This window comes from Ipomoea nil, unplaced genomic scaffold, assembly GCF_001879475.1.
Source record: "Ipomoea nil cultivar Tokyo-kokei standard unplaced genomic scaffold, Asagao_1.1 scaffold2845, whole genome shotgun sequence".
NCBI classification, from domain to species: Eukaryota; Viridiplantae; Streptophyta; class Magnoliopsida; order Solanales; family Convolvulaceae; genus Ipomoea; species Ipomoea nil.
The window spans coordinates 6,148,603-6,174,903 of NW_017619273.1; the positions used below are offsets into that span (position 1 = coordinate 6,148,603).

Below are 26,301 nucleotides of genomic sequence, written 5' to 3' on the forward strand. Positions count from 1 at the left end.
TCCCATTCTAATACTTAATTTGGCCTACATTAAGAAAATAACTTATCGGCGCTCGCCACATTATAAAGTAAATTTGAAGGAGTAGGATTTGAAAGTATATGTAGTAGAACTCTTAAAAAACATGTTAATCTTTCTTAAATACTCATGATTCTTTACAATGTAGTATATGTTCTATATTTTCTCACTAGGGTTCGTGACCACTCATTTGGAATGGTAACAGAAGTATCATCACACTACATAATAGTTGGCGAAAAATTCCCTTTATCTATGAGAGGAATCAAATTTTTCATAAGTATTACACTTTCGTTCATAAATATTACAAATTATCTCATAAGTAACTCTTCAACTCCTAATATTACATTTTGATTTAAAAAATTACAATTTTTCTCATAAATAATTGCTCAATTTCACTAAGACTATATGGTCTAATGGTATCCGGGTTGGACTTCCAATTGGAAGATTGTGAGTTCTCAAGTCTCGGTAGAGGCGTTATTGGTTCTTTGTATTTTAGTAGGTTGAGAAAGTATATGAATGGTAACAGAAGTATCATCACACTACATAATAGTTGGCGGAAAATTCCTTTTATCTATGAGAGGAATCAAATTTTTCATAAGTATTACACTTTCATTCATAAATATTACAAATTATCTCATAAGTAACTCTTCAACTCCTAATATTACATTTTGATTTAAAAAATTACAATTTTTCTCATAAATAACTGCTTAATTTCACTAAGATTATATGGTCTAATGGTATTTGGGTTGAACTTCTAATTGGAAGGTTGTGAGTTCAAGCTTTGGTAGAGGCGTTATTGGTTCTTTGTACCTCAATAGGTTGAGAAAGTATATGAATTGTTCAATCCCCCGTTTCACGGATATTTCACAAAAAACTCACTCACTCTTTTATTAATGAGTAAGTCTTGTATAAGACTACGTGATACCTGTAATACTTTTTAGTTAAAATATAATAATAATTTTTTATTCTAAAAAATATTATTCGTCGGTTACATAGAAGACTTATTTTATTAATAATTAATGATGATTTAATATGTATAATTTTAAATTTGGAGATATAGAGTCAAAAATGAAATGAAAAAAAGGAAGCAAAAAAAATGGGTGGACTTTAGGTTAACTGTCACACCCACTTCTTATCCTCCTAAACCCAAAGCCTCCCCAAACGGTCAACAAAAACCCAACAATGGAAAGCATGCAAAACACAACACAACACCACCAAAACAATCAATCAATAATAACTCCAAACACATAAACCCTATTTCAAGAAAACTACAATCTTCCTTCCTAGTAAAGTGAAAACCAATTAATTAAGCCTCCATACATACAGTTAGTCACATGAAAGAGCAGCCTTCAAAATTTCAGCTCACCAAATTAAAACCGCTATAATAAGCACATAGACTCATGCACGCCAACTCTACCATATAACTCACACCATGCCCATGCACTCTCACAACATTATGACCATAATCAACCCTCAAAACATGCCTATTATTTCTTCCTCCAATTCTTCCGGCACCGAACCTTCCCGAGGCGGCGGTGGTGGCAGTGGCGGCGTATTTTTCTTTCCCGAGGTTCAGATGCTGGAATTGGCCCTCGCGGTCACGGTTTTCGTGACAATACATGCCCTGCGTCAAGGGAAGAAACATGGGTTAGCTTATTGGCCAATTGTGGGGATGTTACCTTCTTTGATTCTTGGGCTCCAGGAGGACATGTATGAGTGGATTTCTGGGGTTCTTTGCCGCATGAATGGGACGTTCACCTTCAGAGGGCCATGGTTCACTAATCTCAACTGTGTGGTCACTTCTGATCCAAGAAACCTGGAGTATCTTCTCAAGACAAGATTCTCAAACTTCCCGAAAGGGGAGTATTTTCGCAGCACGGTCCAGGATCTTCTGGGGGATGGGATTTTCAGCGCAGATGATGAGATTTGGCAGAGCCAGAGGAAACCAGCCAGCCTTGAATTCCATTCTGCCAAATTTAGAAACCTCACTACTAATTCCCTCCTCGAGCTCGTCCACTCGAGGCTTTTGCCTGTAATGGAGGACTGTATCGAGCAATCCGTGCCCCTCGATCTGCAGGACGTTCTCCTCCGCCTCACATTCGACAACGTCTGCATCATTGCCTTTGGAGTCGACCCGGGGTGCCTCCGCCCCGGGTTGCCAGAGATCCCATTCGCGCAGGCCTTCGAGGCTGCAACAGAGGCAACTATCACTCGATTTGTCCTCCCCACGTTTATATGGAGGAGCATGAGGGCTCTCGGGGTGGGGACAGAACGGGGGCTGAAGCAGTCTTTGAAAAAGGTGGACGAGTTTGCAGACGAAGTGATCAGGACGAGGAAGAAGGAGCTGTCCCTGGCATCAGACGGCAGCAAACAGAGATCAGATCTGCTAACTGTGTTCATGGGACTGAGAGGTGAAGATGGGAGGCCATTTTCGGATAAGTTCTTGCGGGACATTTGTGTGAACTTCATATTGGCTGGGAGAGACACTTCATCTGTGGCACTAAGCTGGTTTTTCTGGCTCCTGAATCGAAAACCCGAGGTGGAGGAGAGAATCCTGGGTGAAATCTGTCAGGTTTTGAACTCCAGGGAGAATGGTGGTAGTACCAACACAGAGAATCAGGACACATTGATATTCAAGCCAGAAGAGATCAAGAAAATGGACTATCTACAGGCTGCTCTTTCAGAGGCTCTCAGACTCTACCCTTCAGTTCCTGTTGATCACAAGGAGGTAAAAATCTTCCCAGAATTTGCTATTTCACCATATCCAACCACACCAAGAAATTACCACTTTCTTCCACCATTAAAAAACAACCCAAAGGATAAACATATAGGGGGTGTTTGGTAAATGGTTCTTAGCTGATTTGATTAGTGGTTTGACTAGTTGATAGCATTACACTGCTGGAAATTATGGAATTTCCAACCACCTGAAAGTGATCTTATATCAAGTCGAAAGCAAAAAGTGGTCGAAAATAGCAACAAAGATTTTTTCGGATGCCGAAAGTGGTCGGAACAAGGCTTTCGACTTGATTTAAGATCATTTTCAGGTGGTCGGAAATTCCATAATTTCCAACAGTATTAGCTGATTGTAGAAAAATGTTTGGTAAATTAACTGCTGATTACATACAAAATAACTTTCTCACAAAACTACTTTGAGAAGCTTATTGAATTTTAACATTTTGGAGCACTAATAAGTTGTTACAAAAAGCTAATTAATCAAACACTTATATTGATGGTTTAACTAAATCAAACAGCTAATAGTGGTCAGATCAGCTAAAATTGGCTGATAGACTATCTATTTTACCAAATAGGATCATATATTCATAATAGGCAAGAAACTGGACTAAAAAAATGCCCCGTAGAGCTAACTCAGTTGCTTCGACCAATCACCCTAAAACATTACTCCAACGTCAGTGTGGGGGTTAGGCAAGGGGTGTGAACTTGGGGACTGACGGGCTACGGGGGCAATTAGCGGTTTACCTCCTCTAGCAGCTCTTGGACGAGATTCTGGGGGCTTAGGATTAGTCAAGCATAAGCTGAGAAACCTGATAAAATTAGTGTAGCAGAAACAAAAGCAATGGTTTTCCACCATCCATTTCTTAGCCACCTTTCCTCTTCAATGCTTACAGGTTCTTGAAGATGATGTTTTCCCAGACGGCACAGTGCTAAAGAAGGGAACCAAAGTGATCTACGCAATCTACGCAATGGGGAGAATGGAGGGCCTGTGGGGAAAAGATTGCAGAGAGTTCAAACCAGAGAGATGGCTAAGAGATGGAAGGTTCATGAGTGAGTCTGCTTACAAGTTCACCGCCTTCAATGGCGGCCCAAGGCTCTGCTTAGGCAAAGATTTCGCATATTACCAGATGAAATTCGCAGCTGCATCTATACTGTACCGCTACCATGTGAAGGTGGTTGAGAATCATCCAGTCAAGCCAAAAATGGCTCTCACACTCTACATGAAATATGGGTTGAAGGTGACTCTTTCCAGGCGCGATCCTCCTCATCTTCATCACTATCTGAACAACAATGAGTAAGAACCTGTGGGTTATTATTCAACAATATTATACTTCTTAATTGTTGTTTTTTTTTGGGTGGTAAGTAAGATATATAGACTGGGAAACTGGGTTGTTCAAGAATGGGAGACTGCTATTAAGAATGGACTTTGCTTCTTTCAATTTCTGTATATTTATTTTTCAGAAACGATTCCACTCAGAAACAACCATTTTATTTCTTTGTGTGTATGATTTTTTATCTTATTACCATTTTCTACAGAAGATTTGGTTACATGGAAAACACCGAATCTGAGAAAAATAATACTTGCTGGACCAAATGTTGAATAATCTTAGTAGGATTGAAACTGGAAACAATTGAATTGACTAATGATGAAATAAATAATTGGAAAGATATATAAGAGAATACCTACTCCTTTCTAGTTGATTTTGGTCACCAAATTTACTAATTTGAAAAGAGAAACACTCAAGAAAGCAGCAGCACAGATAATGGATACGGGTCAATTAAATTGATATTAAATAATTTGCAAACTTAAAAATTGATATAAAAACTGATATGCATATAAATATTATAATTCACAAATCAATGTTGGTTATTTGAGCATCCATTTTGCTTAAATATTTCTCAAGAATCTTTGTATGACATAAAAACATTACCAATAAGTCATACATACTAATTACGTTATATATTGCACTATCGAAGAAATATACAACCGATGATATAAATATCACCCTAGAATGATTATTTAGAAAGATAAATTCAATTCATTCTTTAACCAACATATTGACATTTAACATTAAAACTAAATGAAAACAAGCATATGCATGTTTATAAATCTTAGAAAACTAACATTTTTTTATATATTACGAATAAAGAGAATTTGTATATGTGAAGATTTAGTTGAAGAAATTTAAGAAAACTCTATAAAATAACAAATATGCCATTCATTAATTTGAAATTTTAATGTATAACACTATTTTTAATAGAATTTGTTAATGGTGGATTAAAAGTATCACTTTACACATAATTAAATTGAAAATTTTGTGTATTCAAAAAAAAAAATGAAAATTTTATATATATGGTAATAATTCACGGACTAAGTCTACAATATATATATTTATAATTAATAAACTAAAATTACCATTTTCTCTTTATAATGTACATATTTAATTTGTAGCTATACATTCCTCCGGCTCCATGTAATTTATGTATACATATATTGTTTAATTTTGGTGTTTTGAGACAATATAATGGCTCTGCCATGTAAGGTAAGGTACGGTTTCTCATCCTTAAAAAATCTTATTTATGTTGAGGGTTATTTAATATTAACATTATTGAAATAATAATAATATTTTTCAAATTTTCTTTTTATAAATGAAATGAAAATTTTATATGTTGAGGGTTATTTAATAATTTATTTCATTTAAACCAAGGTTGCAAAACACGTTAGGCGCTCCCTAGGTGCTGATTTTTTTATTTTTTTAAAAAAATAATAAAAATTAAACCTAAAAGTTTTAAAATTCACTAGGGTTGTAAGTGATTGTAAAATCGTTTTGAATATTGTTAAAACCATCTAAATACATAAAAAAAAATTAAAATTAAGAGCAAAAGAATCATTTTTTGAAAAAAAAAAAATAGAAAACTCGACCGGTTTAGCCGGCTAGGCGGCCGCCTAGCCGCCGGGCCGCGGAGGAGGCCAATTCTGGCCAAATCGTCCGCAGCCAGGCGCCAGCACCAGCACCAATTAATTGGCGCCTAGACGCGATTTGTGCAACATTGATTTAAACTAAACTTGGGAGGTAAGTAATATTTATTTTGAAGAATAGGATGACATAATCAAGATTCAAGAATCAAGAATCAAGAACTAATGTCAAAAAGCTATTGAAATTTAATGAAGAATTAAGTGTAACCGCCATTCTGTTAACAATAAGATATCTTATTCCATCCGTATGTATCTATTTAAAGATTCTTAATCTCAGTTAGTTGTAAGGGAAGCGCTGCGCTCTCACTAGCTACTTTCGATCGATCGTCACTTTCTTCAATTGTTTATTTCCATATATAATCATATCGCTCTCTTCATCAATCATATCGTCACTCTCATCTCTCCATCGATCTGAGTTTTGTTTTTAGGGTACTTGGGATTTGTTTGGGGTGTTCATTTAGGTTGATTTCAATTCGCTCGCGGCAATGACGATTCTAGCTGGTGATCGAGGGCTACCCAATCTTAAGATCAGAATTTCATTCAACAAAAGGGAAGGAGATGATGGGGAAAAGGGTTTGAAGATGATCACTGAATCCAAGAAGCGTGCAGGTTCTGATGATGACTTCAAAGTAGAAGTTAAGAGGCGGCGGAGAATGGAGTACTGGGGTATTAGAGAACTGCGAGAGGGCGCTGCCGAAGAAGATGATTCACAGAAATTGCGAAAACAAACCTAAGATTCATCAAAAGAAAACGCCGCTATTGCCCAAGGAAAACGCCGCCGTTGATCATGCTTGCACTACTACTACTACTGTTGATAATGCTCATCAGCTTTCTCCAACAAAGGCTCTACGTGCTGCCGAGATGAAGAAACGTTATGCACATCTCATTTTCAAAGCGAATCACCTTCCTCTCAATCAGGGAGATATTGCTGACCATATGAAGCAACAACAAGAAAGAGAGAGACTGGAGATGGTAGAGAAAGCCAGGGTTGAAGAAGAAATCAAAGCTGCCCAAACACTTGTACGGATGAGGGCAGAGGCCGACCTCAAAATCAAGAGAGAAGCTGCCAGAATCGCATTGGAGAAGATGGAAAAGACGGTTGAATTCAACGATGCATGGCAAATAATGAGAGATTTTGAGAGTTTATTGAATGCTACAATTTGTTAATTTTTGAGTGGTATATGTATGTTATAGTATTTTCTGTTTTGATCTCCAATTTTAATGTCTATACAAATTTTCTTCTTGAATACTTGGATTCTTGATGTACAGCCTCTATTGGGCTAAGTTAACTGTAGTAAAATAGAAGGCTAAGATATTGCCATAAATTCCGATCGAGTTCCAAGTTCTGAAGTTTTTTGGGTAGTTCATGTTCAGAGCTTTATCTTCCGTTTGTGGAAGCTAGTTTCCTTGTAATCCATGATAATAGCTTGTATAATTCAAACCATTTCATATTCTACATAATATTATTAAAAATAATATTCAGTGATACCCTGCATTATTTGAAATAATCAAATATTATTGTATTTTAGTCAGTATTGTTACTAATTAGTATGATAAAATTGTTAATATTAGTATGATAAAATAATTATATGCTCATCACATGTCTTTTATTCATTCTTTATAAAGTCAGTTCTGCTAAACCATAGCTAGTTGCTATATAACAAAGCAAAAAGCTTTAATTTTTTAAGTAGAACTTATAGCTTATTATAAGTGCTGTTTAATAAAACATGAAAAATTTAAAATAATATATTATTTTGAAATGTTACTTTAAAATAATAAATTCTACATGATATTATTAAAAAATGATTTTCATTTGTATTATGCATTATTTGAAACCATTTCAATATTACACAAATATTGTTATGAATTGATATAATAAAAATTTTCATATATACGTGTGTGTGAGTGATATGACAAATTATTACATGTAATTACACGCCAAATTAAATGGCTAAATGGCAAGGAATTTATCCAAAAAAATTTGCTTATATATTATCGCCGCATCTCCTCTATCCAATGGCATGATATGTTTGGTTATATTAGATAGATATATGATGGAGACAAGTACTAACAAATACTTCGTAAAAAATAACAATTTTTTAGTACTATTTTCTTTTACAATGTAGTATATGTTCTATACTTGAGTTCGATCTTATAACCATTCCTCAAAAAGAGTTACAGAAATACCTTTTGAACAGAAGGTGCTTAGCACAAATAGTGGCAAATTATTGTGTGGACATGGTCCACACAATGTTATGTGGACCATAACAAAAAGTACATTTTTAATATACTGAATGTACATTATTTTTGTACTGACATTATATAATATAATGTACACTCAGAACAAAAATAATGTACATGCATCCCCTTAATACAATGAACATTATTTTTGTACTTAATGTACATTAATTTACCTTATACAAAATATGGTCCACACAATAATGATTGCACAATAGCACCTCAAATCAAACAACAATTTAGTACTAATTTTATTGGCTCAAAAAATCTATGTAATAATTAGAGTTGTAGTATAAAATGTTTATTAGATTTAAGTGTAATATTAATAATTATCCACACCCGCAAAATTCTCGGGGTGAGTATGTGGTAGGAATTTCATTACCCATGCGGGTGCATATCCCCGCACCCACCCCGCCCCATTGACATTCCTACTTAATTAAGGACTTCATCACTCTTTGGCCTACACTTGAAAGGTTTATTTAATCCACTTTTTTTTTTTTTTGATATATTAAATTTCGCTAGACTAACCTAAACTCCAGAACCCCTATGTTTAAGATTCGCTAGAGAATGTAAATCAGAAATCACTCCAAATTTTCATTCTTTATTTGTACATTTTGCACATATAAGATGATACCAATAGAACAATATTTTAAGATGATAAATCAAACCAATTAAGTTAACCCCGCAGGACATATATTTAACCTTTTTCTCCTATTGCTAATTAGTTTTAGCAAGATTTGTTTTTTCTCCGTATTTCCAAATACCATTGCATATAGTATTGAGACTACAATTTGAGAGTATAATTTTCATAGAATTTTACTATACGTATTTCCAAATCTTACTACTTCAAATTTACTCTCTGATGTAGCGAACTCTCTGATAGGTTATTTTCTTCAAGGAGATCTATGTGAAAGTGTTTATATCACTATTTTAAGTGTGAGAGTAAAAATTTGAAGTATAGAATAAAAGTACATGTAGTATTTTCCATTTTCATATTATTGTATATATCTTGAAAATGATAAAGCTGACGAGTTTTCTTCTAGAACAGCGTACCATTTTAGTCAAATGAAGTACTATCACCTAACTCTATAAACTACCAACCTACTCGCTCTACTTCAATGCTCCATATCCGACCTGCAAATGCTTGGGAACTGCTTTCGGGGTAAAAAATGCTCCGGCGACGCCGTCGCCGTCGCAGACCGGGACCCGGTTCTCCTCGTGTCGGGCATAGCCGGCTCCATTCTCAACTCCAAGAACAAGAAAACCGGGTTCCAGACCCGGGTTTGGGTCCGGATTCTCCTCGCCGACCTAGAGTTCAGGAAGAAGCTCTGGTCTGTCTACAATCCCCAAACCGGTATGCTTTTGCAGCACAACTACATGCACCATACTTCCACTGCTTTATTCTTTTAATTAATTACTTTTTTTTGATAAATTTGTCATCTAGCTAGTTCTAGAAATTGATTAATTATCTGATCTTAAGGGTACACGGAGTCTTTGGATGATACCTGCGAAATTGTGGTTCCTCAAGATGATTATGGCCTATATGCAATTGATATTTTGGATCCTTCAACAGTGAGTTTCTCTTTCAATTTGCAAAATATAGTTTAGTTGCATGGCCGACAATGGAGTTCATTTTATTATACACTATGCTTGCTGCTTTCCTACTGCTTTATTTTGATTGAGAATAATAATTAGTGCTAATACTAGACTTTACCAAATTTTCCTGAATTGGAAACTTAATTATCAAATCACTTGAGCAGACAACTTGCATATACAATGGAGGGACCAAAGCCGATAGCTTTAAGCTTTTAGTCAAGCTGGGGTTTAAGTGTATATCTGGTTGGGTGGGACCTTGATGCATCTTTCCGTGTGACACAATTCTAATCCTATTTCATTTTTGAGATTATTACTTACTGGCATCACTAAAACAACAGTTAAGCTATATGATTAAAATGGTGGAGTTTTATACTTGACTCAGGTTTTAAACTAGTAGTTTGTTTAGTTGGTAAAGTACTGGTACTAGTTTTGAATTTATCAGAATTCCACTGTAAGTATGGAGTAGCGGATACTTGGATTGGGTATGCATTGACAAACTGTTAATTCAAATGAAGGATACAAGTCTTACAAATTCTATAAGATTCATTGTTTCCAAACTTGTCACTGTTGTAAGAAGGAGATTACTTATGGAAAGAGGAAAAAAAAAATTATGTGACACTTATTGCAAGATGGCAGAATGGGTTGGAAGATCTCTAATTATTGAAGATATGTTGTTTCAATTTCATTTTGTGTACAGAATTTTCTCAACCATTTTTCTTATGTCTGTTCAAGATTTCTCTTTTTTTGCTCTGTGATAAGGATGTCTTTATACCTTGTAATTTTGATTTCCAGCTTGTAAAGTGTATGCATTTGAGCACTGCATACCATTTTCATGATATGATTGATATGCTTGTTGGATGTGGATACAAGAAAGGAACTACACTGTTTGGATTTGGCTATGACTTTCGACAAAGCAATAGGTACTCTTTAAATTCTTAATATCTCTCTCTAGTCTCTTCCTTTGAAAATTTTCCCTATTTTTAACTTCTCTTTCTGTTGATTTTACTAACAAACAAATAAACTTCTTTTCAACCTTTCTTATTGAATATGTTTGTGGTTCTTAGCAATCTTTTTAGCTAATGGGTGCAGGATTGACCAGGCAATGGATGCCTTAAAAGAAAAGCTGGAGGCTGTATATCAAGCATCTGGGGGAAGGAAAATCAACATAATTTCACATTCAATGGGTGGATTGCTTGTTACATCTTTTATGTCACTTCATACTGATGTATGCAAGATTTCCTTTTGACTATGAAATTCAAAGCCAAGTTTTCATTAGTCTCTGTTGTGAGAGTATAGGTTAAGAGAGTAGGCTTAGTCTACTCTTCTTCGTCTTGTGCTAAAACTTCATTTCACTCATAGCAAACTTCTCATATCTCTAGCTTCACCTGTTAACCATATTTTCTTTCTTTTCCCTGATTCACTATCTCATCATTGATCATTCTGCATGGGACATGAACTTTCAGGGCATTATGTTTTGCAATTGTCTCTCTTTTCTTTGTTCCTTAAAAAAAGCATTAACAGTGTATCAAAACATTCAACTCCAGGTATTCTCCAAGTATGTAAATAAGTGGATTGTCATAGCCTGTCCGTTTCAAGGTAATTTCTTTGACTGACTCATCTATATGGTTTCTATCAACACTCTTGGGAGTAGTAAAGATTTTGACTGTTATTTGACCAATCTAAGGCAATGAAGAAACAATTTAATAGGTTTGGGTTCAAACATAGATGATCCTAGAACAGTGAGCACAAAAGATCAGGCAAATTTGTATACATTTGTATTTAATGCATGTAAGAGAGTTTAAGAGACTATGAATGAGAATAACTGTCACATGATATGCTAATGATAATAATTGTATTTACTCATCTATATCTCTATTATATTTGAATGTTTGACTTCTGTATTTTGCTAAACAGGTGCACCGGGATGCATTAATGATTCTCTGTTAACTGGGGTGCAATTTGTTGAAGGCTTTGAAAGCTACTTTTTTGTTTCTCGATGGACAATGCATCAACTGGTAAGTTATACAAAAGGAATGGTTACCCCGATTTTATTTGAGATGTATACGTCCAGTGTAAACAGTGAGCTACTGTGCTTCATCTCAATGTGTGGTGATTGTTTTCTTCCAATGTTCAATGAACTTTCTTGGTAATGTTTATTGTATTCTAAAAAATATGCTGTCTTTTTGAAAACCCTTTTTATTCTTCACTTGTCTTTACCTTTCCCTTTGATACATTTAGATTGATTCGAGTTCAATGTTATGCTTAGTTAGTAGAATGTCCATCAATCTATGAGATGCTGCCAAACCCCGACTTCCAGTGGAGCAAGACACCTGAAATTCAGGTGTGGCGAAAAATGTCCGAGGATGGAGAGACTTCGGTTGAGCTGGAGTCTTATGGCCCTAAAGAAAGTGTGACCTTATTTGAAGAAGCATTAAAGACAAATGAGGTATTACACCTGGCTACAATATCTACATGAGAAAACAACCTTTTATTTAAGGAATGTTTGAACTTATTTCTGTCTTTCATGTTACAGATGGAATATAATGGGAATACAGTTGCTCTACCTTTCAACTTTTCAATTCTCAATTGGGCCATTGGTACTCGTAAAATTGTTCAAAGTGCCCAACTACCGAAGGGAATTGATTTCTATAACATCTATGGAACAGCTTTTGACACACCTTTTGATGTTTGGTATGTGACTAGCATGCATCTCAAATTAGGAGATTCATAGTAGGTTAAGGGTCAATATAGTACAAAATTTTACATACATACATTAACTTTTCCTGAATTTGAACAGCCTAAAACCCTAAGTTTAATAGTTTATGCACATTATAATACGTGTCTTCTGTATGTAACTCTCAAGAACATGCACATCTGACATGTATGTATATGATTTGCAGTTACGGTTCAGAAAAAGAACCAATCGAGGATTTATCTGATATCTGCCATACACTGGTAAGTAAGTTGCATGTCATTGTATGCATTAATCAGATTAATTTAATTTGATTTAAATGCATAATTAGAAGAGATTAAGTTTTTCCTTGTAAACTGCCCCCAAGAGTCTTTACTTATTTGGACTACTTTAATATGCTACAGCCTGAATACTCCTATGTGGATGGCGATGGAACTGTTCCGTCTGAATCAGCAAATGTACGGTGCTTTTTTATCTTTTAGTTTCTCTTCCTGTTTCCTTGATTTATAAAGTTCATAGTTTTCTATTCATTTCCAAATTACTTTACAAATCATTATCTCAAACTTTCTGCATATATATGATGAACTGAATTTGCATGAACGAGTGTCCCGAGTGGTCTGGGTTGTTTCCAAGAATTTGCATTCATATCACGAAAATTTTCATCTGCAGGCTGATAATTTTGAGGCAGTGGAAAGGGTGGGAGTGTGTGGTGGTCATCGGGAACTACTAAGCAATGAAAATGTGTTTGAACTGATTAAAAGGTGGTTGGGAGTGATGGAGACGGGCAAGGTGAATCGAAAGAGTTGCAGAGTTATGGATGGTAGTTTAAGCGGACAAGTGTAAACTTACAGACAAACTTGTGTGTTGTGTTTCCTTTTCAATTTGACCAAGTTGGGATTGAAATAGAATAAGTGATGTTAGGTGAAATTTGAAGCTGCTATAGTGCTAATGAAGGTTAGGTACTAGTTTTAGTAAGGATAACAAACTTTCATTGAAAATTTCTGAAACACCACAACATCCACACATTTCGGAATCGTTTGCCTAATTTCCAATGGAATAGATGCTATTAATGGCGGGCGATAGACTAGGTTTGGTTTGGTTTTGACAATAGGAATGACAAATTTGCGTTTTTAACGAAAATTGAAAATTTTTAGAAGCTATTAATGGCGGGCGATAGACTAGGTTTGGTTTTGACGATAGGAATGACAAATTAGTGTGTTAGTTGATCCTATTGTGACTCCGCCACTATTTGCTATTTTCAATGAGATTTGAATTGAATTGATTCATGAATGAAATTCTAAACTCAATTAATGAGGTTTGAAATTTTGAATTAATTCATGACTGAGATTCTAACCTCAATTAATGCTCAGCATTTTAAAGTTCTACTTTGATGGTGATTAGTTTGGATCCAAAATTTAATTTAAAGAGTGTATTAAAGAAAAGAGGAAGATGAAGGCTTTCTCTAAGGTGCCTATATGTATATACAACTATGGAGCACCCAAAGTACTCCCAAAGGCCAAAGCCTACAACTATTACTATTTACTACTCCCTAGTCCCTACTATACTATAGAGTTGATGTTCAAAATCTTCTATAACCATTTCTATGAAGTCCACAAGGCGACCCTAACCAAAAAACAAAAAACAAAACAAATCATGGAATACCTTATAAACACAGCAGCTGCACTACCTGAATTTAAACATGGCAGACTTCTATAACAATGCCACACATGTTATTACATGATGTGTCAAGAAAAAACCATTCTTACACCCAATCCCCAAATCATGCAAATATTATCAAACCAGCATCTGCATGGCTGCATAAGTTACATGTGAATTGCTGGAATGCATTAGCATCAGGCTATGTATGAACATTACACTAGAAATTGTACCGTACTCAAAACTCTTAATCTAATGGCTTGCTAACTCAATCAGGTAAGGCAGTTCCTCTCTCCAAGTTGTTCTTGATCTCCAGGGTGTATTTTCCAAAAGCTCGCTCGATCTTTTTATTGAAGTGCTCATTACGATCGTTGATAGAGTCGATATCCTTCTCTTCATGGTACCTTCTCCTCCTACTAAATGCTTTGCGCTTCTCGTCTCGGTCCGTGAGTTCCTTCACCATTCTATCAACCTTGTCATCCGAAACTTTTGTAGCCTGCTCAATTGAAGAACATGATCACAAGTCTTTAATTTAATATGTTAACACTAAGAGGGCATTAGTTGATTGGTTTTGTTTGGGGGGGGCGGAGTCGTTTTATGTGTCTGGTTTAGTCAAAGAGGCTTGACTGATACATTAGAAGTAGAGTTGGTTTGACCAATAAATAATAAACATGATAGGTATTATGTAAAATGGCCAGAGGGAGTACTTATTTGCTTTTAAAAAAAAATGATAAAAACAAAAGAGTACACACCTTCCCATATTGAAGACTTGAAGCTTCTCTGTAAAACTCGGGATCGGCCTCCTTCATTTTATTGTATTCTTCAAGGTCAACCTGAATGTTCTTTGTTCTCTTCTTGTATGCATTGTATAATGTTTTCTGATTAAAAACTGCAAAACAGGGGGTACAAAAAAGTAAAATTCTCAATTACCAAAAAGATGAAATATTCTGCAAAAAAGTGGACGAACATGACAATGAACAAATTTTCAATACAAAGACATGTAATAATAAGTCCAACATGCACTATCAAGTCTAATCACAACCCATTTATGGTTTATACTCGTATTGCATTGTGTGCAGGAAGGGCAAAACCGCAAAACAAGTAGAGATCATATATTTAAGTATTTAACATAAATCTTGTAATCATTATAGTTGGATTATAGAGTGAGCAAAAGTTAACATACCATCCCAACCAGCTGGAGCAGGCTCCTTCTCCCACTTCTTATACTTTGCCTCAGCAGACTCTTGCGTATCAAGCATATATGCCTTACTCATCTCCAATCCATTTGATTCAAGCAATTTCCCAATTTTCTTCTTCCTTTCCTCAAGCCATTTTTGCTTAGACATGCCTCTAGACTCCGCTGGAGTTTCCATTTTTCTCTTCTCTGTCACCATGGCAGTTTGATTGGCCTTTCTTGCCTCATTCTGTTCAAGGTGGCATAAATAAAATGAGAATAAGATAGAGAATATTGCAACGCTCCCTACAAAACTACAAATGAAAATCAAGGGGCTTTACTATTACCATCTTTAACCTTAGCTCAAACAACTTTTTCTTTCTCCCTGTAAGATTGGCCAAATCTACTGCCATGTTATCCATGGTATTGGTGTCTCCATCCCCATCACTGTGACTTTTCATGCCATCCTTTTCCCCATGAGGATCCTCATCCCTATCAGAGTTATCAACTGAATGGGCTTGAATATCACGATCATTAGGTTGCACTACTTCTGGAATAGTAAAACATAAAAGACGTATGGTCAAAGACAGTTTATGAAATTGAACTCCATACATTGCAGAAGATAACAACCCTTAACTTTCATTTGAGACATAATATAACTTCATACACCCTACACATTATGGAACATAGAACTCTAGGGTCCATGTTTAAGAGATGCCTCAGAATAGATGGCTATGAAATTGTTGTCCTATTTCTAGTATTGATAAAGTAATGCATAGGGCATCTTTGCTTAGATTGTTTCTTAGATTGAAAATCAGTACATCTATACTTCAATGGGACAAAGGGAATTTGGGAATCCATCATTTTGGGAGGGGGGTTACTCTTAGCCACAGGGAAAAGAATAGAGAATTACTCCAAATAGCATCTAAGAAATATTGGATCATATATGCAATGGCCAGTGTAAGAGAAGGACATATCCTCATAAATCAGAAAAGGTATAAGAACACACAAGCAATATGGATCAATCATCAGTCCATTGGGCACAGGATTCCAATTATAAAGCTTATATGCAATAAGAAGTAATATATTCACACTTGAACTCAACAAGATGCATATCTATGTTGAATATTCATAAGACAAACAGGTTAAGGAAAAAATGATGAGACTAACCAGTTTCTGTTTGTTTCATCCGCTTTGCTTCAGCAATTATTTTGAAGCAATATTCACTGCATTCATGGTAAGGATTTGATGCATTCCGACAGCTGGGATGCACTCTTCCCTCTTCAGACATGCTTTCCTCCCTAAACCCTAAACAAAAAAAAAAAAGGGCATTTTTCATTAAAAGAACAATGGATTAAAAGCAGTGACATATGGAGTTCATTACTACTATATAATGGATTTATACAAGATATATGGAGGGGATGAACTAACCTTGGAGAGAAGCAGCGATGACCGGCGAGAGGAGCGAGGATCGGAGAAAGCAGTCGCGAAGGTAAGAGCACTGAGCAGAGGCGGTGGCGACCTTTTGAAATTATCTTCCTCTTTTCCACCAAACTACAAAAGCGCCGGCCGGAAAACTATACTTCCCCACACCTAATGATATGCAAAAGAATCAATCAATCCTCGGCGAACCCTAAATCTACCTTCTCAACCCTACGCTCTACACCCTCCCCTACGTAGTAGCTAAAATACTTGGCCTCCAGATATTGACAGCAGATAATTAAGGAATAAAATAGTTGCATATCCCTCACCTTCTTCGCGAGCAAGAGGTGGCGCAGCCGCGAGGAGATGACGGCGATGGATGAAGAGAGAAAGGGGATCCCGGAGAACAAAGCAGCAAATTGCAAGTGTACGAGCGAGGGTAAAAAGAAGGAATATATGGGTGTGTTTGGTTAGCACATAGAAATTAGAATTAGAATTAGAATTAGAATGAGAATGAGAATGGGTATGTATATCAAATACTTATTAATAGTAGTGCTTGAGATTGAATAAGGGAATGAAATTCTTATTTTATTTGGATATGAATTTTTTAATTGATGAGATATTCGAAGTACATAATAGTGTTCTAAAAAATCTATCAACCAAACAACAATAATAACTTTCATACTCATCCCTATGAGTAAAATCCACCAATCAAACACACCTTAAATTTCACCCGGAGGATTTAGGATCTTTTTCCCAACTTATCAATCAAAATTCTACCGAATTTATTCAATTAGATATTTATCTTTTTTGTATAGGATTTATTCAATTTAGATATTTATCAAAGTCTTTTATATGAGTTATCATTTCTGGTACTTGACAAATTATTGTATGAACTATGATCTACATAATTGTGTGAACCATGAATACAAAATATATTTTTAATATATTAAAAGTATATTAATTTTATTCTAAAGGTACATTATTTAATAATATATAAAATAATATACTTTTAATACTCAAATAATATATTTTATATACATAAATAATATATTATTATTATTATTATTATTAACTTATCAAACCAGCTAATCCAATCAACTATCCTAATTTAATTAGCTATTCACTATCAGCTATCAATCATTTACCGAATACCATCGTAATCTTTCAACTAGATTTGAAAAAAAATAATAATAATAAAAAAATCTTACGTGTTTTATAATTGGCTATTGCCACAGCAGATTACCACCCTCTCCCTTTGGGATGATGCCTATTCACTAATAAATACATGCCCATGTCTCATATCTTATCATCTTATTATGTGCTCTGGAAAGTGACGACCATTCTCAACCACATGCACTCATAATAATACTACTAATTAGCCCGCATGGCCGCATGAGCACTGAACAGCTTAGTTGATTATAGGAATGAAGTTTGAGAAGAATAATATTACTAATTAACAATATAATTGCACAGCCTATTAACTCGCGCGTTATTCCATGCATTACAACTCATGCAATTCAACTTTAAAAGAAAATGAATAAATAGTATATATGAATCCTAGCTTCGATTTATGAAAATATTCGCACTCACTATTTAAAGATGTATACTAAGTATAATTCGCTTTATAACCTAGTCAGGATAAACCAATTTAAGTTGCTCTTCTTCATAACCTAGTTATATATGAATCCTAGCATTGGCAATTTTTATCTATCTTCTGCATAGCTTTGATAACAAATCGAAGCATATGCTCCATCTCAACTAAAAGTCTAAGCTAATAGTTGGATTGCACATTAATGGTTATATGCTCAACAGACAAAAATTCACAAAAAGATAAAAAATAAAAATCAAACCATTGTAGTTACCTTTAAAATGTGTAATATTACTTGCAATGTATTCCCTCTGCCTCACTTTGTGTATGGTTCAAAATTTTTTTTTAAGTACTATTGACTCTGTTACAATATAGTATTTGTTCATAGTCACTTTGTGTCTGATTCAATTAACAATATTTGATTAAAAAAATTTTGAATTTAAATTTTCTTTTAATCAGTGGTTTGATAGAGGCATTATGGGGTGGTGCAGAGGGGTCCGTCACCCAGACCATAGTATTTCCTTTGCCATCATGTTTGACAGCCGTGGTTGTCCGAATCGCCGGACAACCACGACTGTCTGTGAAATACGCAGCCACCGGATGTCCGGCGCGGAGTGAAATTCTTTTTTTTTTTTTTAATTTTAAATTTATTTTTCCTTTTTAACAATTGAATAGGCAATATGTTAGCAACCTGCAAAAAAAAAAAGTCAATCGAACAAATTTAACTAGTAGATGAAACTATTTGACACTTAATTTAGTTCGTGATAGAAATTGAGCACTTCGCAGGGCCTATTTGACACTTCTGCCAAAAAAACACACACACACACACAAAGCATCAAAAGAATATTAGATAACTCCTTTCTTTCGATTTCAAATCAAAAGTTGTACTAAACATCTCTATAGTATATACCTGCTATTGTCAAAACAAAAGGCCTAAGTATACATATTCTGTGATGGTCTCAGGATGAATAAACAGAACCACTGGCAAATTCTATCAGTGTGGAAACATTTTACAAAAATCTTTACTCTGCTGCTTTAGATTTTCAATCTCTAACAAATTTAACTTGTACATCTGCAATGGATACGATACGAAATGCCCTTCAGCAAAAAGCTAAATGTTTGTATCTTCTTAATAATTACTATCGCTTATTTCTATTCCCGCTTTTCTATCTGTGGCCAAAATATCAAAGAAAAATGGTCTGGACAGTGTGTAACCCAAAGAATGGTGGTACTAATCAAGTGCAGCTTTGTTCCATCGACCGCTTATTGGATTAGGTAGGCCATCAAAGATTGATCTTGTGATGGCTGCAGTTGAAAGCGCCTGAAAATCTGTCAAGCTCCATTTTGACGTTGGCCACAGGGATGACAATGGGCTACTATCGGAATCCTGCAAATTTGAAGCACTTGATGACTTTCTAACTCGGTGGTGACTCTCAGCGACAAGTGAATCCCCCAACCCAATAGAAACGGGACTAGCTTCACTATCAGCAGCTATGGCAGTCCGACTAGCTGAATTAGGTCTCAAAGCCAGGCCTTTGCCAGGAATAGGTGAAAATCCAGCGTCATTGCTGTTATCCTCCTTTAGCATCATTTCATGGGTGCGGGTAAAATCAGCCTCAGACTTTTGACGCCTTCTGAAGGATTTCTCGCACGATCTATCAGACCCGTTGTCTTTAGTTTCTTGATTAGATTCGTAATCCACCAAATGACCATTCTCTATCAAGAAAGACAAGAATCCATTTGATACGCTTTTACATTTTCTCTGAGGATTGAGTGGCGGATTGAGCATAGGTGATGTGTCAAGAGAAGGGCCATCATCGTCAAGATAATTAGATATTCCCTGGTATGTGGTCATTTCAAAACAACCTTCAAATATAGCTTTCTGATATGATGCTCCAGGACCATAATGACCTTGTGAACTACTCATTGTTGGGGAAGGTTTTCGCTGGCTAGGAGGTTTCAGTTTTATTGACTGAAACGAATCAAACAAGTCCGAATGTCTGCGATTAGGTGGGGTCTGCTCGGAGATGCTAGCTCTGCCAAAAGAATGTTGTAGTTAGGCACCATGCATCCTACAAAGTCTAGAAAAATTAAAAGACAGACTTCTTAAATTAGCAACTAATTTCGAGCTCTAAGTCAGGGTATTCAGAACTAATAATTATCCAGTAATGCACTTGAAAGAAACAAGATCCGTTTATAGTTATAGAAAAATGTTTTTAAAAATTGACAGTATATTACATTGTTATTCCTCGCGGTTTTCAGTCAAAAACAAATAAGCACAGGAAAGTTCCAGCCCAAAACAACCACCTCCATTTCTACACATTAACACATGCCATTTCTGCAAGTTTGACCATATAATTGATCTTCTATATGCAAAATATTTAATTTCAAAATATGACCAGGGAAAACAACACTTATAAAGGTGGAAGAAAGTGAAGGAACACAAATAGTAAAAGAGAGATAGATGGTACCATGATGCCTTCAGAAGGTTTGTCTTAAGACCTTTGGACACATGCTTTGTTTGGCAATAGTAATGGAGTACTAAGCTAGTATCTAGACATTAGTTGAAAGCTTAAAGCTAGACGGCTGAAAAAGTATGAAAATCAGTTGATAAACTAGCTAATACAGGTAAAATTACTAAAATGAAATGTTTTATGACCAAAAAACACCACCTTGGCCTTGCACCTATTATTGGAAAAAAGAAATACTTTTTGAATATATAGGAAGATATTTACAATTTAAATTAAGTTATACAATTACATAGTAACCAAAGGTAATATGTCATCATACATCACAAAATAAATTAAAATATATCATCTTTGACAATGAAACCATTTTTTTTTTCAAAAAAAAAAAAAAAAAAGTATTGTCCCTAGTTGACTAGTTTATTGGAATGCAAAGCTTACTGGTTTATACAAATATTGAAAAGCTTGGAGCAAAATAAAGATGTCTTTGCCCAAAAGGGCAAGGGTAAAATCTGATTTAATTACTGAAAACTAGCTTCCTATGAGTTAAAAACTACTTGGCATAACTTCTCATAAAGTAGCTTAATTTTTTTCTTTATTATTATTATTATTATTATTATTATTTTATTTATTTATTTATTTTTAAGCTTGTTTATAAAAATCACTTAAAAGCAAAGGCTTGTTTTTTGAATAAGTCAAGCTTATATGGTCTATGCCAAACACACTCTTAATAATAATTTGGTCTGTTAATAAGCTACTTAGTATCATATAAACTTGTATACAACATAAAAAAATTAAGGGGGAAAAACGGCATTGGCAATTGGCAAACATGCAAGGGGCTTAAATATTATATGAGATATGCAGGCTATTGTGATGACCAACATGCAACTAATAAGAAAGGATGTTGAGTGAGGAAATGGCCAAAAGACATTTATATAAACAAATTGCATTGAAATAAAACTCTCATTGTACTAAAATTGGGAAAACACTGTAATCGTGCTGATTTATAATTATTAAAAACAAACAAAAAAGAATAGGAAAAAAACGACCAACAAAGCAATGTCATCTAAATGAACTACATCATATAACAAGCCGGTGGGTGGTGGATGCCTCTCAACTTAATAAAAAGTTCAGATCAGACTTAATGCATTTACATTGAAATCATCAATCAATCGCACCATAATTGAGAAAAACAAGTTTTTTGCGTTAAAAAAAAAGTGAGAAATACCCTTGTTTATCAGAACCATTTGAAATGCTTGGAGATGGTGGATGTCTCCCCGGTAACGGTATCTTAAGTGTCTTTCGAGCAAACATTTGGAGATCACTCACTAGTCCATTTATCCTCTTAATGTCGGCCACCTGTCACTCCAGAACAGACAATACCAAGAAAAATGATCAGCAACTAAGGTTGATATTTCTAGAGTAGCACAGGTCGTGAATAGATTCGATGCTCAAAAATATACACGAGTTCCACACTAAAAGGGGCATTTTCAATCTTGACAAAAAAATGCCCACCCCTCCTACTTCCCGTGAGGCTAGGCACTATCAAGATCCATACATACAAGTAATAACCAAAAAATGAGATGCTAATTGCTAAGAAGCGCCATCCTAGACCTTGTAAAGGATCCATTACTTAGCTTAGGCTATTGAACACCATGAAGTGACTGATCAACAGCTAAATCTTTCTTCCCTAGTCAGATAATAGCAACATATATGTAAACAAGCCATTAATTTTCCAGGCATCATTTTACTCTGCAATTCTTATATGTCTATATATATAAGTGGCCATCTGAAAAACTGAAATCACTAACGAAATCCAATACCGATAAACAATAACAGAGAGTTAAATAAAAAAAAAAAAAAAAAAAAAAAAAAAAAAAAAAAAAGTATTTTGATTAAACCAATTTCTTCAGTTACCAAATTATCAGAGAAAACGACATGCCCAGTACTGGAAGTAGAAGCATGAATATAAAGATCATTGGGTTTACCTCAACGCCATATCGAATAGCGACGCCGGCGAGGGTATCAAATTTGGACACATGGTGTTCGATATAATTCCCCCCTCCCCCACCGACACTCCCGTCACAGGCGGCGGCAGAAACGCCACCCCCAGGCAAGGCCGAGGCCGAGGAATAGGATGCCACTCCGATGCAGCCATCTCCACTGGAATAATAGTAATCTTCTCCATTCACTCGCACCCCTCTCTCCATTTCCTCCAAAATTAGTAAAAATAAATCAAAGAAAAAAAAAAAAAAAAAAACCACCTCCCCAGGTCCCCAACCCAAAGAACCTAGAAGAAACAAAACCAATCCAATCCCAATCTACACATTCTGATTGATCACCACACAGTACATTATAAACATCCGCGCAGTTTCTTATAAGCGCAAGAGTTTACAGAAACCATATGCATATAGGAAATGAGATTTTGGGGAAGATCTGGGCACAGAGTGGATTGATCTCGTGATTTGTATAATGTTTTTTCCGTACAGTGGGCTCTGTAAATGGAGAATTGAAGAAGAAAAATAAATGTGAAGGATGAAGATGATGGTGATGAAGGATAATGATGGCAAGGGTGATTTGAGGCTTCTTTTATGGCTTTTAGTTTCAATTCCAGGAGTTTTCTACCATTCTGTTTTAATTATTTTTCCCTATTTTCTCACTAATTTCTTTTTTATTTTTTCTATAAAAAGTGGAACAATAGCTATAAATTATTTAGCTACATTGTATGTGTCATAGATATAGATACAATATTTTTTACTAAGAAAATTATACAATGTCAAAAAGAATACCGTTTTTATTGCTATAAATAAATGATATTTTTACAAACAATTATTGTTTTACAAAAAGGGCATTACCCCATTTCCATTTATAATAAAATTAATAAAAAAATCTACAATATCCAACATCGGTGTTTTTTATATCACGTACAAATAAAAAAAAATTTTGCTATATATTCAATAACAAAGTTTAACGCAAATTATTTACATTTCAATTTTTTTAAAAAAAAATTATTTTAGTATGACTGAATAGTTCATGCCAAAGACCTTATAGTCAAGCGGTATGATGAACTTCGGTAGGTTAAGAAAGTATATATGAAGTCCACATGGGCTTAGCTCAATGGTTCAGTGGGCAACATTTAGAAGAAGAGACCAAAGTTCGAATTTTGGTGACGGCACTGTGGAGATTATGTCCACAGTGGGCAGATTCTGCATTTGGCAAACATAAGACTAAAAATTAAATACAACAAAATTAAGATTTATATAAAAAAAAATTAAAGACAATTAATTTACGGATGAATAATAAAATAAAGTGGGACAAAGACTTGATCCATATATTGGATCCATCAAGAGCATGCACATATCAATATATCATATTATATATTCGTAGGTAAAACCATCATGCATATTATATTTAATTATTCACTTTACCTGTTCTTTAATAACTTCTTGTAATGTTATAACTTTTAAAAGTATTAAATAATTTTTGTATTTTTTTTGTTGTCTAAAAGTATCTCTCCATTCGAAAGTCAGAAGACTAATTTTTGTCTCTACTGTCAGCACACTAAGTGGTAGGGGATTGGTCAAATGATTTAAGGGGCGAGGTGCTGAACCACCACACCAACCATGTTGGTTAATAATGTTTGTATTTTAATTAATCATGTAGGAGTCTTTATTTTTGAGTGAAGTGAAAAAATATTTATGTTAAATAAAAAATATATAAACCATGTTTAGTAAAATAGTTAGTCTATCAGTCAATTTTGGCTTGTTTGACCATTGGCTTATTTGATCACTATTAACTGTTTGACTTAGTTAAACAACTAATATGAGTGTTTTATAAATTAGCTTTTTGTAACAGCTTATTGCTTCAAAACACAAATTAAAAAGTTGTTCAAAATAACTTTTTTCGATTACTTTTTTGAAAAAGTCATTTTGTATGTAATTAGATATCAGTTAATAGCTAATTTATTAAACATCTTTTTACAATCAACTAATGCTATTAACTAGTCAAACTCACTAACTCAATCAGCTAACAACTATTTACCAAACACTCCATAATAAATGATGTTGAGATAATAACGCATAATCATGCGATAAAATATGGCAATGAGAAAACCAAAAAGACAACATGGAAGGCATCATCTCGGATGGAACAAGCTATTACAAGGTGTTTGGTTGGAGGGGGGTAATTATGTGGGAAATGAATTGTAATTTCATGGGAGTTGAATTACTGGGAATAAAGTGGGAATTTAAATTTCAGTGTTTGGTTGACAGGAATAGAATTACTGGAAATTTCAATTCCAATGTTTGGTATACATGGGAATTGTTAAGGGAATAAGTAATATAAAGTCAAAACTGTCCATTATTGTTGTTAGACATTAATTTTAGGTTAAAAAAGGATGGGGTAATTTTGACTCATCACTATCTTTTTTTCTCAGGAATTAAAATCCTGGGGGGACATGAGATTTTAATTACATGAAAATGGGGGAATTGCATTTTCATGGAATTGCAATTCCTTCCAACCAAACTACGAAATTTAATGGCATTTGGAATTAGGTGGGAATTAAGTGGGAAGAGAATTTAAAATTCCTCAAACCAAACGCCATGTGAGAGTAGTTCAAAAGCCCTTCAAAGGAGTTCTTGAAGATAATATAATTCCTCTCAACTATTCAAAATATGTACAAGAAAATTTCCGACTTAATGCCATCCCAACAAAGTGTTCAAGGCATGACCCTGGCTTGGACTATGTTGTCTAAGTCACACGTGATAATTTAAGTCTAGTCATATATGTGTGGTTATTAAGACATAAGGGCGACAAAGAAGCAGTATTATTGCTAGAGAATTGAAATCTAAACCCCCAGTATTGTGATCCCATGGGTATTTATACATGGCTAATCGATGAAAAAGGAAACAAAAAAGTTAACAAATTTAGGCTTAGTTTCCTAAGTTGTGAGATTTCTTTCTTTATGCAAGAGAATAAAATCTCGTCCTTAAATCTTAAAAGGATCACAGGATATTGTCTTTTTCCACGTTGGGCCCCGCGATTCATTCCTCCTATTTCTTACCGACCACCCGCGTCTGATTGCCGCTGGGTGCTCTCGACTGAGTGTTCTACTTGACCTTCCCGACTAGGTACCCTACTCGGAGTGTCCACCACCTTTAATATTAACATTAGTTATGTGGACTAAACCTATTAGCTAAGCATATATATCATGTCAACTCGTTTAAAATCGTTTTTACGTTCGTGTTTAGAATTCTAACCCAATAATTTTAACGAATCGTATTTGTGTTTAACCTTATCGTATTCATATTATTATCATGTCAACCAGTTAACGAATCTATTTACACAAGTTTAGGTCTATAGAGTCACTTCACCATCTTCATTTGTTATCACCATATCTATATATAGCTATGTCTACATTACATATTTGCACCCTTGGAATAAACATTTCTAAAATTATCTAATAATCTGAAATTTTATAAAAGTGAATGCAGATTAGTACCCCTAATTTATGTCTGTATCTTTATGTTTATTGAATTATATATTACACTATAAATATTGTACTATTTTTATCGAACAAAATTACGTTTACACCATTAAATTTAATTTTCATTAGTATATAAATACTACCATAGTTACATTTAATCATTAACTATATATAAAATTCTTACTTTAACAATTATTAATAACACCATAATTTATTTAAATTATCAATTATACTTTTAAATATAATATGAATTCTAC

At 34.5% G+C, this 26,301-nt stretch overlaps 4 protein-coding genes across 4 annotated transcripts; 2 read left to right on the forward strand and 2 right to left on the reverse strand.

Moving 5' to 3' along the window:
* Positions 1–1,258: 1,258 nt before the first annotated feature.
* On the forward strand, positions 1,259–4,213 carry LOC109159714 (cytochrome P450 86B1-like). Its single transcript, XM_019307809.1, has 2 exons — positions 1,259–2,743; positions 3,642–4,213. The coding sequence occupies exons 1-2, from the start codon at positions 1,448–1,450 to the stop codon at positions 4,044–4,046; spliced, it is 1,701 nt and encodes a 566-aa protein (XP_019163354.1). The 5' UTR covers positions 1,259–1,447; the 3' UTR covers positions 4,047–4,213.
* A 4,834-nt stretch (positions 4,214–9,047) lies between these two features.
* Positions 9,048–13,249, forward strand: LOC109160155 (phospholipase A(1) LCAT3-like). Its single transcript, XM_019308355.1, has 11 exons — positions 9,048–9,317; positions 9,444–9,535; positions 10,352–10,479; positions 10,649–10,784; positions 11,104–11,155; positions 11,474–11,574; positions 11,826–12,005; positions 12,093–12,250; positions 12,460–12,514; positions 12,656–12,709; positions 12,921–13,249. Exons 1-11 carry the CDS (start codon positions 9,104–9,106, stop codon positions 13,092–13,094), a joined length of 1,344 nt encoding a protein of 447 aa, XP_019163900.1. The 5' UTR covers positions 9,048–9,103; the 3' UTR covers positions 13,095–13,249.
* A 661-nt stretch (positions 13,250–13,910) lies between these two features.
* On the reverse strand, positions 13,911–16,955 carry LOC109160157 (pre-mRNA-splicing factor syf2). Its single transcript, XM_019308357.1, has 7 exons — positions 16,833–16,955; positions 16,513–16,674; positions 16,252–16,389; positions 15,429–15,631; positions 15,091–15,331; positions 14,660–14,796; positions 13,911–14,403 (listed from the first exon to the last, which is right to left on the reverse strand). The coding sequence occupies exons 3-7, from the start codon at positions 16,370–16,372 to the stop codon at positions 14,176–14,178; spliced, it is 930 nt and encodes a 309-aa protein (XP_019163902.1). The 5' UTR covers positions 16,373–16,389; positions 16,513–16,674; positions 16,833–16,955; the 3' UTR covers positions 13,911–14,175.
* Positions 16,956–18,929: 1,974 nt separating this feature from the next.
* On the reverse strand, positions 18,930–23,135 carry LOC109160156. Its single transcript, XM_019308356.1, has 3 exons — positions 22,548–23,135; positions 21,788–21,918; positions 18,930–20,130 (listed from the first exon to the last, which is right to left on the reverse strand). The coding sequence occupies exons 1-3, from the start codon at positions 22,767–22,769 to the stop codon at positions 19,326–19,328; spliced, it is 1,158 nt and encodes a 385-aa protein (XP_019163901.1). The 5' UTR covers positions 22,770–23,135; the 3' UTR covers positions 18,930–19,325.
* Between the last annotated feature and the right edge of the window lie 3,166 nt (positions 23,136–26,301).

What these genes read in the sequence shown, in the direction of transcription:
- LOC109159714 (XM_019307809.1), top strand. Translation starts at nt 1,448, where the DNA reads ATGCCCATGCACTCTCACAACATTATGACCATAATCAACCCTCAAAAC. An exon ending in TTCCTGTTGATCACAAGGAG is followed by an intron (nt 2,744 to 3,641) that starts GTAAAAATCTTC and finishes CAATGCTTACAG; the next exon opens with GTTCTTGAAGATGATGTTTT.
- LOC109160155 (XM_019308355.1), top strand. Translation starts at nt 9,104, where the DNA reads ATGCTTGGGAACTGCTTTCGGGGTAAAAAATGCTCCGGCGACGCCGTC. An exon ending in ATATTTTGGATCCTTCAACA is followed by an intron (nt 9,536 to 10,351) that starts GTGAGTTTCTCT and finishes TTTGATTTCCAG; the next exon opens with CTTGTAAAGTGTATGCATTT. An exon ending in GACTTTCGACAAAGCAATAG is followed by an intron (nt 10,480 to 10,648) that starts GTACTCTTTAAA and finishes TAATGGGTGCAG; the next exon opens with GATTGACCAGGCAATGGATG.
- LOC109160157 (XM_019308357.1), bottom strand. Translation starts at nt 16,372, where the DNA reads ATGTCTGAAGAGGGAAGAGTGCATCCCAGCTGTCGGAATGCATCAAAT. An exon ending in GATGAAACAAACAGAAACTG is followed by an intron (nt 15,632 to 16,251) that starts GTTAGTCTCATC and finishes TTACTATTCCAG; the next exon opens with AAGTAGTGCAACCTAATGAT. An exon ending in TTGAGCTAAGGTTAAAGATG is followed by an intron (nt 15,332 to 15,428) that starts GTAATAGTAAAG and finishes CACCTTGAACAG; the next exon opens with AATGAGGCAAGAAAGGCCAA.
- LOC109160156 (XM_019308356.1), bottom strand. Translation starts at nt 22,769, where the DNA reads ATGGAGAGAGGGGTGCGAGTGAATGGAGAAGATTACTATTATTCCAGT. An exon ending in CTATTCGATATGGCGTTGAG is followed by an intron (nt 21,919 to 22,547) that starts GTAAACCCAATG and finishes CTGGAGTGACAG; the next exon opens with GTGGCCGACATTAAGAGGAT. An exon ending in AATGGTTCTGATAAACAAGG is followed by an intron (nt 20,131 to 21,787) that starts GTATTTCTCACT and finishes TTCTTTTGGCAG; the next exon opens with AGCTAGCATCTCCGAGCAGA.